General features: G+C 32.3%; 1 protein-coding gene across 2 annotated transcripts in view; it reads right to left on the bottom strand.

The window, feature by feature from the left end:
• Positions 1-15,839, bottom strand: part of Cep290 (Centrosomal protein 290kDa) — a 154,335-nt gene that overhangs the window by 15,276 nt on the left and 123,220 nt on the right. For both annotated transcript variants that reach the window (XM_072523835.1, XM_072523836.1), the window contains exons 18-20: positions 13,027-13,193; positions 7,940-8,135; positions 6,992-7,267 (exon numbers count right to left, since the gene is read on the bottom strand). In XM_072523835.1, the coding sequence (XP_072379936.1) occupies positions 6,992-7,267; positions 7,940-8,135; positions 13,027-13,193 (639 nt within the window). The remainder of the gene's footprint in view (positions 1-6,991; positions 7,268-7,939; positions 8,136-13,026; positions 13,194-15,839) is intronic.

Below are 15,839 nucleotides of genomic sequence, written 5' to 3'. Positions count from 1 at the left end.
GTTTATTGACGTTTCAATTTCCACTTCGGAAATCGTTCTCAAAATACAAACATTAGTAAATTAAACAAATTTTGTTTTTTGTTACTTAGTGAAAAATTCTTCTAATAATTTAATTTTATCTGACTCATCCATATTGACAATTCAGACATACCTTATACATTTTAAAGTAGACGACTTCAAAATGATATTGCAAATATTGTTGAGTTGCGTTCCTGGGACGACTTTACTTATAAGATAGTTCATTCGATTACATAAAATCAACTTTAACTTGAGAATATCCGTCAGAAAAGATCATATCATGTAATTCGTCTTTAAAAAGACAAATACATGCCATGATGACAGTAAAATTCTCCTGTTAGTGATTCCATAGTAAATTATGAGGGAAAAACCAGGAAAAAACCAGGAAAAAACCTCATAATACTATCCCGACATGGTAAGTATTTGATCGTGCATTTAGTTTACCTTCAATAAACACCAAATTCCGATTTTATATGTTTGTTATTAAAAAAAAAACAAAAAAATACACAACATAAATGATGTATTCTCTATATGTTACTGACTTACCAATACTGGTATTTTCCTTTTAATAACTTCCTCTTTCAATATGGGTAACCAGATCCTACTACATTCTGCCGAGGAATTCGCGACACAATTGGTCTCATTTAGCATAATTAGAGCCGCTTCTTTGATTTTTCTCTTTTTACCGTTTCTTTTAGGACTATATTTGAATCATTCCATTGAACCCTATGTTCATTATCCCATGCGTGTTTACATATTTGAGATCTATCAAATTCTCTATTTTTTAGCTTCAGAACAATATTAAAAATCTTTAGGGCTACCATAGCACTAGATTATATACCAAAGAATTGGACAACTAAGGTAAAGCTAGTGAACACAAAAAAGGATGACAAGACAGCGTTCTACCTAAGTTCTACAGGCCGATCAGTCTTACGTCATTTCTGTTGAAGACAATAGAAAAAATTTTGATATACATATTAAGGATTGGCCATTGAGAGATCATACTCTCAATGGCAAACTGCATGCAAATCAAGCAGGAATATCAACTGGACAAACTAGTTCAGAAAATCGCCAGAATAATGGAGGGATTACATAACCGCCTTTCTAGATAGAGAAGGCGCATTTAATAATGCATTACCAAATTCTCGTTATGATGCAGCATCACCATAGGTATATCTGCTACCAAATGAAGCTGAATCAAAGAAATGCTGGAAAATACGCTGATTCTAATATATAATAGGCTAATTATGACAAGAGGAAAATATGGTAATGTTCTATACAGCATACTCCAAAGAATATTAAATATCCTTACTAGGTGGTGCGACAAGCAAACGCTTTCTGTTAATCCTAGTAAAACAGTAGTAGTCAGTTTCATAAGGAGACGGAACCTAGATAACATTTGGATGTCCCCTCTGTATGGAGAAACTGTTAAAGAGGTGAATAAGGCGAAAGATTACAGAAAAGGCCCATTTGGTAAAAATATTAAACAAAGCACATTTCCTTCTGACATGTTGAAAGATGTGTAGGAAAACATGGAATTTGAAACTCAAACATATGTACTGGCTATATATGACTATATTGAGACAAATGATTACATATTCAAAAAAACAAGAGAATCTCTAGCTGTGTTCAAGGAAACAAAAAAAAATGGAAAAAAAGTGGAATATTTCCTGTATTTTTAAAATTGAAATTTTACTAGCAGTCCTTCAAAAAATGTACCAATGCATATGGGATACATCTTCTTACATTTACTGCACCAAAACCATGGTTTAATTTGTACCCTTTTTTGTCTGACTCCACATAAACGTCAACAATGTCGAATTATTTTACATTTAAATTGTTCTTTAATGAATCCAACATTTTGCAAATATTAGATTAATTCCGCATGGTTTGTGTGATATTTGTTACATCAATAATAGAAAATACTGCCATTTTGTCAGAAAAAAAGGGTACTAAACTAAACTTATTTTAAATTATTGTTTCACGTTGTCAAAAAGTTGTACATTACATAATTTAAAATGTTTAAAACTTATTCTTCTTTATGTGCCGTCCTCTACCGAAGGTTGGCGACCATCAAACGATAGGTTTCTCTGTTTTGTGCCGCATGTATTATGTTCGCAGCTTCTGTTATTTGAAACCATTCTCTCAAGTTTCTCAGCCAGGAATTCTTCTTTCTGCCCAAACCTCTTCTACCTTCAATCTTGCCTTCCACGATAAGCTGTAGCAGACTGTACTTATCATTACGGAACACATGGCCCAGGTATGACGCTTTCCTCCTTTTAACAGTTGTTAACAATTCCACCTCTTTACCCATTCGTCTTAATACCTCTGTGTTGGTCACTCTGTCTGTCCAAGGTATTCTCAGTATGCGTCGATACAGCCACATTTCTAGAGCCGCTAACTTCTTTATAGTTGCTGCTGTTAACGTCCACCCTTCAACACCGTAAAGTAGCGTAGAGAGTACGTAGCATTTCGTGGCGCGCCATCGGAGGTTAACGCTTAAGTGGCGGTTGCTTAAGAGCTTTCTCATTTTGATTAATTTGGATCTTGCTATTTCAACTCGGATCTTAATCTCTACATCTGGGTCCCACTTATAATTTACTGTATATCCCAGATATTTAAATCGGTGTACTCTTTCAATACGTTCGGCTTCAATATTCACAATATTCAGGTCGATATGTTGAATGTTTTTTTTACTGATCACCATAAATTTAGTTTTCTTTCTATTGATCTTCAGTCCAAATTGGTTTCCAGTTGTATTTACTCCATTTAGCATCATCTGTAAATCTTCGATGTTATCGGCCAGTATAACAGTATCATCTGCATATTGAAAATTACTTATTGGTACGCCATTAATCTTGATGCCCTCGTTGTACTCTTCCAGTGCCTCTAGAAATATTTGTTCCGTGTACAGGTTGAAAAGCAGTGGTGAAAGAATACAGCCCTGTCTAACCCCTCTCGAAATGGTTACTCACCATATGTCCATTCTTCATGTGGGCTGTTTGATTCCAATATAGATTTTTTTATAATCTGGATGTCCTTAGTGGCAAGTCCTGCAAGATGTAATAGTTCTATGAGTTCGTCATGTTTGATAGTATCGAATGCTTTATCATAGTCGATAAAACAGGCGTAAACATCTTTCTGTTGATCCAGACATTTTTGAATCAAGACTTTTATTGCAAAGAGCGACTCTCGAGTTTCAAAACCGCATCTAAAACCGAACGGTGTTTTACTTATGCTGTGTTCTAATTTTGCTCGTATTCTGGAATGGATAATACGCAAGAATACTTTAAGGGTGTGACTCATTAAACTTATAAGGCGATATTCACTACACGTCTTAAAATTCGATTTCTTGGGAAGAGGCACAAATGTAGATTTCAATCAGTCCGATGGAATTTGACCAGTATCGTATATCTTATTAAACAGTTTAAAACTAACAAAAAAAATTGGCAACCCTGCACAGACCCCATAATTCAATGCAAATGTCATAATAAAGATAGCACAATATTCATTAGCAAAATTGATTATTTTGGTGGATATCAAATACTATTATAAATCCAGTATTCTAATAAAAATAATGAAATATTCCGCACTAATATGATATAAATAAAATAATAATAGAAAGATATAGTTTTGTTTTATAATTAAATAAAATATTCACATGTTGTATAACGGACTCTCCTATAAAAGTAAATCGACTCTTCCAACTATTTCGTGTCGTGCGAATCTGCTCTGCCGTGGCGTGACGATCTGCTCTGAATTTTACTACAAAAAAAATTAATACATGGCCCGTATCAAAGCTTCGCTTTAAAAAAATACTTTTAGAAGAGTTGGAAGACTATGGGTGGAAATATAAGACTCTTTTTTATAACAGAGTTAGAATAGTTAAGAAGGGTTTCCACCCAAAGATCGAAATGATTAACAATAGTAAAGGCCGTTTGATAAGTGAAAGAGAAGAGGCTATAAAACACAGGATTAGATAGCATCTGTGCAGGAGACAAATAAAATCGCATAAAATCAAAAGAAATGCAAAGTAATTCTACAATTTTTGCCATAATTTTAATTTTTTAGTAAAAAAAAACATTCCGTTTTAGAAAAGTGAAGCTTATTTTATGTTTCCAATTTTTTTTTGTTTTCTGAATTAAAATCTGCACATTTTAGTTGTCAGGCAATTTTACCACATCCAAATCCAAATTTGGAAAACATGTTTGAAATAATTTGCGTTCACGCTATCTAACAGAGCAATCGTGTTTTAATTGACTATCGATAATGTATGTTTTTGTTGAGCTGATAATTAACGAGTGTTTAATTATTGTTTGTTATTAGAAATAATAATAGTCCAGGAAAAAGTAAGCTTTTTTGAATGAATAATGGTATATTCGATGTATATTAAATATCTTTCCAAACCCAAAACTTTTGCGATTTTGGTAAGCAGAATCGCAACATATCAAACCAAATACTTCACACGATATACTCTACTACCACCAGCCAACCCTATTACACATATTAATCTTAACCACACGAGATCATCCGCTACAAGCATACCCATCGATTCTATGCTGCACCGCTCTCACAAAAGCTGCCCACATTCTACACCGTGTCCTGATTATGCCATTATAATGCCAACTATTCCTAACTGATTTATATTAGATAGAATATAATTGTATATACTTATCTTCCAAAAAAAAAACAATTAAACCTTTTAAAAACCATTCACAGCATAATCAGGTTATTCCCATTCAGAGACTTATTTAACCATCTAAATGAATTTTAATATCCCATGTAAGCCCCTTTATTCTTTATTTATTAGTTGAAAAAGTTTTCTTTGATTTCTGTAATTTAAAAAATACCAGAACATAATGTATTTTCATTACAAACCTCCTTACTCATCGTACATGAAAATACTCCTCATTGAATTTTCATATCGATTGATAAATTGGAATGCTTTCATTGTAAACAACCAGATCACACCACTAAATCTTAAACTCACTTAACTAACTTTCCATCCTCACCATTAAAAGAAACATCCAATAATCCTCTTCTAACCTTCTCTCTTGTTGACTGCTCAGCTAACAATGTTCAAACTTTTATCGATGGCTAGATCCTTCTACCATCTTAACTACTATACCATTTCCAAAACCTGATTATAAAGACCTCAATCTAGTTACAGCTTTTTCGGTACTCCACCCACTATATCTCCTAAAATCCTTTAACTTTCCAGACCCAAACACAACCCTCTCCGATGATCTAAACCCAACACAAATTATAAACAAACCATCAAAAAAACCAAATCACATGAACCTAACAATCCTATCATAATTAACACAACTCGTTCATTACTACCTCCATTAAAAAATTATATGCTATTATCCCCATAATACACTCTTTTTCAAGAAACTACTGACGTTCAACCTGTCAGATTTGCAATTGTGCCTAATGGCCTGACAACAACAACGCCGTAACGAAATTACTACAATTTCTCAAAGATATTGACCTTCGAACAATATTCTCCTAAAACGAAGGAAAACGTGAAAAAAAATCACGACCTCGTATTGGCAGATATCCTATCGAAGGTGCGCGAGATAGCTGAGACAGTGACAATCTAAAAAAAATGTGTGAAAAAGGTGTCGCGATGGGTGACGCGTTTGCACAAGGATCTAGGGATCCCACCTTAAATTTTCACCTTTACCATGCGAGATGCGCTATGCACCATTGCGCAGATGATTTTAAGACTTTGACATTTTTGTTTCTCCTAACCTATCCTGTATCTTTTACCGATTAAAAAAGGAGATCAATGCTCATCACAATTATAACCAATAAAAATAACCTTGGTCCATCCTTGGCCGTTTTCTTAGGTTGTTCAAAATTTCTATAAATATTTTGAGAACGATTTCAAAACGTCAAACTTTGGTTAATTAAAAAATGTGATTTTCATTACAACCAATAAATTGTGGCTTAATCCCATATAAACATAATATTTAAATTAAAAAAGAAGTTTAAAAAAGTTTCATTGTAAAAGATTTTGCTATTTAGTAGTGGGAATAAAATGTAAAGAAACATACAAAAAACCAGTAGAAGTACTCAATGTTTGTCAAATAAAACAAGAAATAGGCTTTTTGAAAGAGGAAAGAAAGAATTTTGGAAATTAAGATAATATATTATGAATGATATGAAGGATAAAATTTTCTTTTAAATTAAGAATTAGTTGTAAGTTTTTTATTTATGAGATTTGTTAGTCATCATTTTAATCATAATTTCGATAAGACTACATAAATGAAAGATTATAATTGGTTAATTAAATATCTAGCTTAAATCTAGTTTTCAAATAAATTGTCAATTTATTATCTCAAAATTTTAAAATCATAATATGCGTAATGGAGCATCGCGCAGATCGCATGGTAAAGGTAAAAATTTAAGGTGGGATCCCTAGATCCAAGTCGCGTTTGCTCACTCCAAACAACAAGCATAACCGTGACACCACTTCAGATCGGTGTTTGACGTTGTTTAAGTGCAATCCGAATGAGTTTCTGCGTAGCTTCGTGGCCATCGACGAAATATGTATCCACTGGTATCCACTAGAGATCTCGAAACAGTTGCTCTTCTAAATCGTCAACGCACCGTCTCTCACCTCCACCGTCGCAACGTCCAAATTAGAATAATACGACTGCTACCCCAGCCGTGGTATTCTCCAGGTGCAACTTCTTTTTGTCTACAAACTTGAAAAAGTCATTTCCGGGCAGAAATTTGAGTCGAATGAGGAGGTCATTGCCGCCACGGAGGACTACTTTGCAGGATTCGAGAAAATGTATTTGTTAGATGGGTTAAAGAAGTTGAAAATTGTTGTAAATTGCCACAAAATTTTCGTTTTTCTTTTGTAGAGCAAGCACTTACTGGACTGCCCGCCCGCGTATTAACATCATTGTTAAAAAATTATAAATACAATAACGCTTTTATAAATGTTTGTATAACTTACCTCTTGTATGAGTGCCTTTTCTTTCGCAGCGGCTCTATGCAACAATATTTTAACCTTATCCAATAGTGATGATTTAATTTCCAATTGATCTTTAATGTTGGATAGTTCCCTCGCTAATACAATTGATTTGTCGTCTTCTTTTCTAGATGTAGTAAGGCTGTGCAGAGTATTTTTGGTTGCTTCTAATTCTTTTGTTAGTTCTTCGATTCTTTGTTTGCATTCTGAATGTTGTTCTTTTAGGCGAACGTGGTCTCTTTTCAGTTTATCAGCAGAAGCCTAAAATACATATTTGATAAGAAATATTTATTAATCAGTATTTGCCGAAAAATTTAAATGCAGTTAAAATTAAGTACCATTGCTTATAAATAGCGAAAGACAACGTCACAAATTGTAGGACGAAAGCAATTGTCAAAAATATAAATAACGGCTCATATGACCAACAAATAAGTATTCAGGAAAGAGCAAGAGTGAAAACTATTCAACATGAAACAATATCCTATTTGAATTATATACCGAGAGATAATAAATATAGAATTCTACAGCTGATTCTTAAGGCTGTTTTATCGGTGCACCAAAACCTAGGGATAGTGTTTTCTTTGTTATTTACCGACAAAATGTCTCGAAATTTGGACACGTTATTCTAAATTATCTTGCCTTTAAAATAATGGTTTTACTTTTTTTATTTTTTTGAAACTTCTGTTGAAAAATTAGATTATACTGTTTAACGTTCTATTATAACCAAACTTTTTACGCCCATCACTTAAAAGAGTTTTTTTTTCTGTAATCGTTGATTTTTGTTTCACCTTTCTGTATCCAGTAATAATCGAGAAAAGCGTGTTCCAACTTTGAAGAAAATTGATAAAAAATACTAAAATCTACTCTACTCTCTTTCTGAAATAAGCTGATCAACTAATATTCAAAATTCTTACATAATATTTCAATACTTACTGATCGATCAGAAAGAGGCCTTTTTCCGCTAACAAGTCTTTTATTTTCTGCCTGAAGCTTCTCTACAACTCGTTTTAATATAAAAACAGTTCGTTCTAACTCAGAAACTTTTTTGGTTCCAGGACTAGAAGCTTGCGGATCACTTGAAATGTCAACTTGCTGTTTGCTATTTTCACTCTTGAGGACATCTATATAACTAAAAGTAAATTCAAAATTACAAACACTATGATTATCAAAAATTGAAAACAACAGTTTGTTCATTAAACACTTCATTTTTGTCAAAATAAACATTACTTTGTTATACTGTTCTTTCAGTTATTTTAACAACTTTTTTTTGTAGAAAAGAAAAGTTAAATTTTATTATTCTGTTTTTGATACACATGTCCGTAAAAAACATTATTGACAGCCACTGGCAAAACTAAAAATTTGTAGATGTGTTTATTTTGGTCAACACGCTCACTAGCAAACGCTCCCTCCCTGGCTTTTATATATTTTAAACCATCAAATACAGGCTACAGACACAACTGCAAGCTTGTCCAGTATGCTTGCAGTGGCAGATACATTAGGGGTGTGGGTCATGACCCCCCCCCCAAACAAAATTAAATATAAATCAAATAATGATAAAAAAATAATTTAAAACCAATCAACCCTATAACCAGGAAGTTGGAATAGGAGTTGAAATGATTCAAACTCATTTATTCTAGGAGTAAGTGTAGAATTATGCGGAAGCCTTTTTACATTGCTCTTTAAAAAAATCAACAATTCTGAATACAGTAATACCTCTACTAACGCTACCCCGACTTCAAAGTTACGCGATTTTCAAATTTTGTCAATTCGTCATTTGAGTGCCAGTTCGATTATCGATAAGATAAAATTACCGCCCACATATTATTGCTCGTTCAATGTACATGATATGACTTTTCGCACGAAATCAGCACATTTTTGTTTTGTATAAGGTATTTCTTATTTTCAGTTTTGTCTACGAATTGGTTGTTTGTAATCTGAATATGTATTATAATATTGTTGAGACTGTATGCTACATTTTATAATTTATCTATAATAAATAATATCAAAGTGAATATTATTGTTGCATTACTCTGTCTGATACGTTAGTGAATACAAATAAAGTAATTGGGGGCTGCTGTCCAAGGTATTTGTGAAACTCGTTAGGTTGAAGGGCATGAAGGTCATCTTCAGTTCCAAGGCGAACCAATCATCAAAATATACAACGCTCTTGAAACAATTTCTACGTGGAAGGACAGTAAAATGTCAGCTGATGTATTTTCATTAATGCAAACTATTAGGAACCCAGAACTTCACATTTCAGTAGTTTGTCTTAGTGATGTTTTAGGTACAACTGTATCACTTAGTCGTCTTCTTTAATCACCAAAATTAGATTTGAAGAAGGCTGCTGAATAAAAGATCAAAAAATGTTGAATCTGTTTTTGGTAAACTTTACTATAAAGTAAAGGAAATAGCTAAACAAACAAACCTGTCGTCAAAACCAACCTGCTAACTCTTGCGAAGAATATTTCCGAAGATCTATTTATTTACCCCTTTTAGACTATATCTTAACTGATTTAGAAGGACTTTTACCGAAAGTTATGAATCTATTTAATCTTCGAGTTGTTTTATCAAAAACTGATAACACACTATAAGATAAAGTTGCATTAAAAAAATTGTTGACACCTCCCAGGATATTATTGGGCTATCTATTGCATATTCCACAATAAAACAAGAGTTTTTACTGTGGATTCAAAAGTGGAAAAGAGTCGTGCAAAATAATGGAAAACTTCCTGATTCTATTTTAGAAGTATTAGAAAACTGAGATATTCATATGTATTGAAATATCAGAATATTTCTGCAAATATTAATTACAGTGCCAATCATTGCAGCAACAGCAGAGCGTAGTTTTTCTACGCTTAAGCGTCTAAAGACTTGGCTTAGAAATAGAACTTCGGAGGAAAGGTTAACTGGTTTAGCACGAATCAATGTGCATCCTGAAATTTCTCTAGATGTTGATGCAATCATAGAGCGATTTGATAAATCGGATGGCGAAAGGAATACATTTTATAAAATTATATAATATTAAAAAAATGTTTGTTAAAATCCTTTATAAAAGGTATATAAATTAAAAAAAACCCAAACGGGCTATGTCATGAAGACAAAACGTTTTCGACATCCATATTCCAACATCAGTGTCTAGGTGTACATGTTTTGAGCTACTAAATATCTGGGTAAAAATCCGTTAAAAGTTATATGTTACAATTTAGTTTACATTATTTAGTTTTATATATTAGGATGTTAAAGTTATCAGTGGATATGATAACATGGCAACGTACGACTTCACATGAAGTTGCTGGTCCTGGGACGAAGTGTCTACGAGGACTTGATGATAGCAACTAACAGTAACTTAGTTTCCTTGTGGAATATAATATTTACTTATCTTATTCTCATAGTCTTTTTAATCACTGAACTTTTATTTACCACTCGTTGCCGGTTGTTGCTGACAATTCGTGAGAAAAATTTCAATACCGAGTAAAAAATTATTTCACTCACTTGTAGCCAAACATGCCTAATTATAGAAATAACTATTCTTAAATTATATTATGTTTTTTGTTGAATAAACTTATTTAAATAAAATGCTGTTTGACTTCTTCTTAAGGTTCCTTCTTCATTACGGAAGGGTGGCTATAACTACAACAAATTGCTCTCTATCTTGAGCTGTTCTTACTATCGAATGTTTGTCCATGCCTGTCCAGTCTCTTACATTCTCCAGCCAGGATCATTTTCTTCTTCCTGGACCTCTTTTTCCTTCTACTTCCTCTTCCATTATAATTCCATTCCATTCCTTCTAGAAAGTTATGTTTTTCTCCTCTGTAAATATGTCCTAGATAACTCGTTTTTCTGTCGTTTACAATATTTACGGAGTTTTCTCTCAGTCCTCATTCTTTGCAGCACCTCGTTTTTGGTCACGTACTCTGTCCACAAAATCTTTAGAAAATTGTGAAAAAAATGTTTAGAAATTTAGAACAAAATCAAGATACGATTGCCGATGCCTAAAAAGAAAACGCTAGATCATATAAATTAAAATTTAATAAAAATGTTCGACTAAACAGGATTTGTTTGCGGACAGTTATTGACGCAGTTTTGTACCTCAGCAAACAAGAGTTCCCTTTTAGGGGACATGATGAGAAAAGTGACTCAAGTAACAGGGGTAATTTTAAGCAGTTATTAAACTTGTTAATTGTTCACAGCCCTTTGGAAACTAAAAATCATTACGAAAAAATCAAAAATGTTTTTAGTGGAGAATCAAAACAATTTAAAATGAATTAATTGATTGAGTGCATTTCTAGTTACATAAATGATCATATTACAACTAAAATTAAAAACAGTACATGATACTACTGATATAACTACTCATACTACTTAATGGTACTACTGATATAACGTAGGCATCTCAGTCTTCAATATTATTAAGATGTATAAATTCTCAAAGATTATTAATTGAGAGTTTTATGGGATTTTACAATGTAAGTGCCGGTAGAACAGCTGAATGAACAGCATTTGTTCACTATGGCTGCGATAGTTTTAGAACCTTTGGAATACCGACAAGTTTGTAGGGCAGTGTTACGATGGAGCCAGTATGATGTAAGGGTACTTAAACGGACTTCAACAAAAAATTAAATCACATGCTCCACAAGCAATTTTTGTGCATTAGCCCATCGACTTAATCTTGTTTTGCAACATTTAAGAAAATATCAAATTTTTTTTTTACAACTGTTAATGGAATACCATCGTTTTTTCATAGTTCAGCAAAACGATCGTATGCTTTTGGCTACGCTTTGATCGTACATCGGCTAGACGTATGCCAATAATTACAGAGAAACGATGGTCATCTAATTCAAAATTAATCAGTGTAATTATTGAAGACTGACAAAAATTAAAAGAGGTTTTTGAGAATATAATGAATTCTGTATTAGCCGGAATGCGATAACAACTCAATATAGAGCATTCTTTTTTGAAATATATGATCATATTTTAACGGAATTAGATGTACGTTTTCAGGATTGTAATAAATTAAAATTTATAAACTTAGCAGATACAACAAAGCTTTAGTCATACATATTGACCTTTCCTTGCGACGCGACGCTTTTTAAAATTTGAGTTTTATGGCACAAAATTTACTAAACATCAAAGTTCAAAAGTGAGCTCTGCCTTCTTTATGCCGACGGAAATTACAAAAAGGTGAATTTGCAAAAATTGGTTATAAAATTACAGCCAATTAAAGACATTTTTGCAAAAGCCTCTAATTTGTTTTGTTTAATTCTGACAATTCCATCGACAATCATGTCCGTAGAAAGAAGTTTTTCCTGCTTAAAAAGGTTAAAAACTTTTACAAGAAATACTATTGTACAAGAAAGACTATCCAGCTTAACTATTATTGCACTTCATAAAGAACTATTGATTAAACTTATGCAGAAGCATCCTTTTTACGAGTATATCATTGATAGATTTGTCTCCCTAAGGGACCAAAGGATCGACTTGATTTATAAAAACTAGGTAAGTCAGTTCTATTAATCTACATAATGCTGCTTTTTTGCTTAAGTATCTCTTCATCCTCGTCAGTATAAGTGCCTTAAAAAACAATGTTTTCAAGTTATTAGGACCCTAAACTCTAAACATTTTTTACCGATTTTTAATGAGATTTAGACCCGACATACCGAAATTCCTTCCTCATCTTCGGCACGCGTTCCTCATCTTCGGAATAATGAGAAAATAAAAGAACACAGAATAAAATTTAAACAAAATATTAAGAAAATTGATGAAAACCGACTTACTAAATAAATACCAAGTTACAAACTGGAAGAAGAATTATAGGACAACCCCTGAAGAAATAAAGCAAAGATTTATACTGAAATATGCAACAACTGTCTAAACCCCGAACCGAAGGAGTAGAAATATATAAAATTAGACATATTATTATTGTGAAAAAAAAATGGAAGAGATTTAAAATTAATCATCTAAACCTTATTATATGAGACGCATAACTTGTTTTAAAATTGCATTTCCGATATTTTTCTTACTTTTCCAGATGTTGAATTTGTTGATGTAAATGAGGCACTTCCTTATTAGATTTCTCCAGATCTAATTTCAGATCCAAGTTCTCCGCTTCTAGTCTCAAGTTGCTTTTCTGCAAATTCGAATTCGCTGTCTGAAGACGGTCTAATTCGGTTCGTACTTCCACACCTCCCTGCAAATTAAATAGTGGATGATAAACCAAACATAATCACTGTTATATATTCTGACGAAATAAAGCCCAATTAATTAGAAATATTTTCAATTGAATACATATATGTTGTGAATCACCACAAACGGTAAAAGCTTTTGTGTAAAAGTGTTTTGTCATTTTAATAGTTTGTATGCGTATATTATTAAAGGCAACATAATACTTAATATAAAGTTTGTCCCCGCTGTCAAATAACTTTCAAAGTGTGGATTCGCATTTTTAATTGTCCATTTTAAAATTAAATTCGTTCGATTTAAAGCAATATCGCGTAATTTAAAACTAATTTTATTTGGCTTGTTTTTTTTTTTTAATTGTAGTGTTTTTTGTAATGTTGTTCTTAATAATGGCAAACCAACCTGTCTGACCCGCTCAGATGTGACACAGTCTAGTGTTCATATTACGTTGTTCTCTCCTGATTTAGCAAAAGAAATTACTTGAGACGTCTTAGATGACATATTGGGATCGAATCATTATGTAGTTCAAATGAATCTTTCTTGTGTTAATTTTTGCAATGAATATATTCTTCCAAAGTTCAAATGGAATGTTAATAAAGCTAATTTTACCCAATACTCTGATCTAATTAAACAAAATTTTCTTAACTATTCGGACAGCTTGTCTACCTCAGGGAAATATGACTTCCTAATGGAAAGTATTAATAATGCATCTTCTCAATCCATTCCGACATATAAACCTTTTAAAATTATTAAACCACCACCTCCTCCTTGGTGGAATTTCGAATGTGAACAAGTTGTTTCTGACAGGAAAGATGCTTTAAAAACATAAAAAACTAACTCTAGTTTCGCTAGTTATGTACGATGTAAGGAAGTAATGGCTAAAACAAAAAAGTTCTAAAACAAAAAGCCGAAAAAAGTTGGAAAAACTAGTGTTCATCCTTAAATAAAAATATGCCTATTAAAAATGTTTGGGATGAAGCAAGGAAAATGCAAAAAAAGTACACTCCAAGTATTAATCATCTTAAAGATCAAATGATTGAAGAATTTTTTGACCTATATTTGAAAAAATTTGAAAATAGCACCTCCATCAGTTAATACTGCTATAGATATTCAAAATAATCCTACAACTTTAAGTCACTTTCTTCTAAATCAATTTACATAGAACTTGACTTTGCGCTAACTAACAGGTCTAACACCGCTCCGGGTTACGATGATATTAAATATTCTATACTTAAAAAACTTCCAAATATAGCGAAAAATGTATTACTTAATATTTTTAATGATTTTCTTTTTAAAGACGCAAAAATTAATATATTAAGAAAGAACAGTTATTGTCATACCAATCCTTAAACCAAATAAAGATCTTTTTTCTTGGTACAATCATATAGGCCAATCTCTTGGATGTCGTCTGTTTTTATGACTTTGGAAAGAATTTATCAAAGTTAGCTTAGAATGGTGGATAACTTATAATAAATTAGCTTGTCAAAATCAAGTCTCTTTTAAAAAAGGGGTTGGTTCTCTAGATGCTCTTAGTACTCTTGTGGTAGACATAAACAATAATTTTGGCAGAAACAATTACCTTTCTGCGCTTTTTGTAGACATAGTAAGTGCTTATGATAATACATGTCTTCCCATTTTAAGAGATAAGATGTTGAAACTATTTCACATTCCAAATCAGGTAGTCAACATGATTATTATATTCTATACTAATAGAAAAATATTTTTAACAAATTTTGATCAAACAATTGTAGGTCCAAGAAATAACAAAAACGGACTTCCACAAGGCTCAGTTTTAAGCCCTTCTCTTTAATTTATACGCATATTGTTGATTTACGTCAATTAAGTTTTAATCAATGATATTCCGTTTAAAGTAGTATACAGATGACCTTTGCATATATATTGAAAACAAGAAATTTATTACCGCTATGGATTCTCTCAAAGATATTTTTGGTGTTGTTCATGAATGGTTAACATTAAATGGTTTTCAGATGTCCTACTCCAAGTCTAAAGTTTGGGTTTTCAGCAATATACCTTAATTAAGTTACATTGTCCTAGGTTCTTATAATTTTTCCCTTAAAGACTCCTCAAATATCTTGGCATGGTACTTCGTAGGAAATTGACATAGAAAATGCATATTAATTACATGTTAGACCGATGTATAAAAGGGTTAATTTTTTTTAAAATGGTTACTAAGACTCGATAGCGAGCTTTATATGTCAGATCCATATTGGATTATGGATATATCTTGTACGGCTCTCCTATTTCACAGTTTTTAAATAAAATAAATATCTTGCAGAACTCAGTCCTACGTGGTTGTCTTGGTACCATAAAAACAACTCCAGACAAACCTCTTCATGTAGAAGCTATAAGCCTCATTTTCAGAAACATTTTCAAAAATTATAGAAGCTACATTGTAGGTGACAGCAGAATAGAGAATGGTTCCTGGTCTTAATGGAAATGTTTAAGTCTCATCTGACATATGACAACTTGGATGAGCAGTCACAATCATAGTGATCTGCACATTTCAAAATTCTATGGTAAATATGGAAGACTGAGGAGTGTAAAGCATTTTGAGGTATTGTAGTGATTAGTTCAAAAGCAGAGTATAGTGCGGCTTAGTGTACACGAGTGCTTGTGTAAATAATTACTGTAAGTA

The sequence above is a fragment of the Diabrotica undecimpunctata genome, chromosome 2 (assembly GCF_040954645.1).
Source record: "Diabrotica undecimpunctata isolate CICGRU chromosome 2, icDiaUnde3, whole genome shotgun sequence".
Taxonomy (NCBI): Eukaryota; Metazoa; Arthropoda; class Insecta; order Coleoptera; family Chrysomelidae; genus Diabrotica; species Diabrotica undecimpunctata.
Note: the sequence above shows the minus strand (reverse complement) of the source record. Positions and strands in the feature narration are given on the sequence as shown.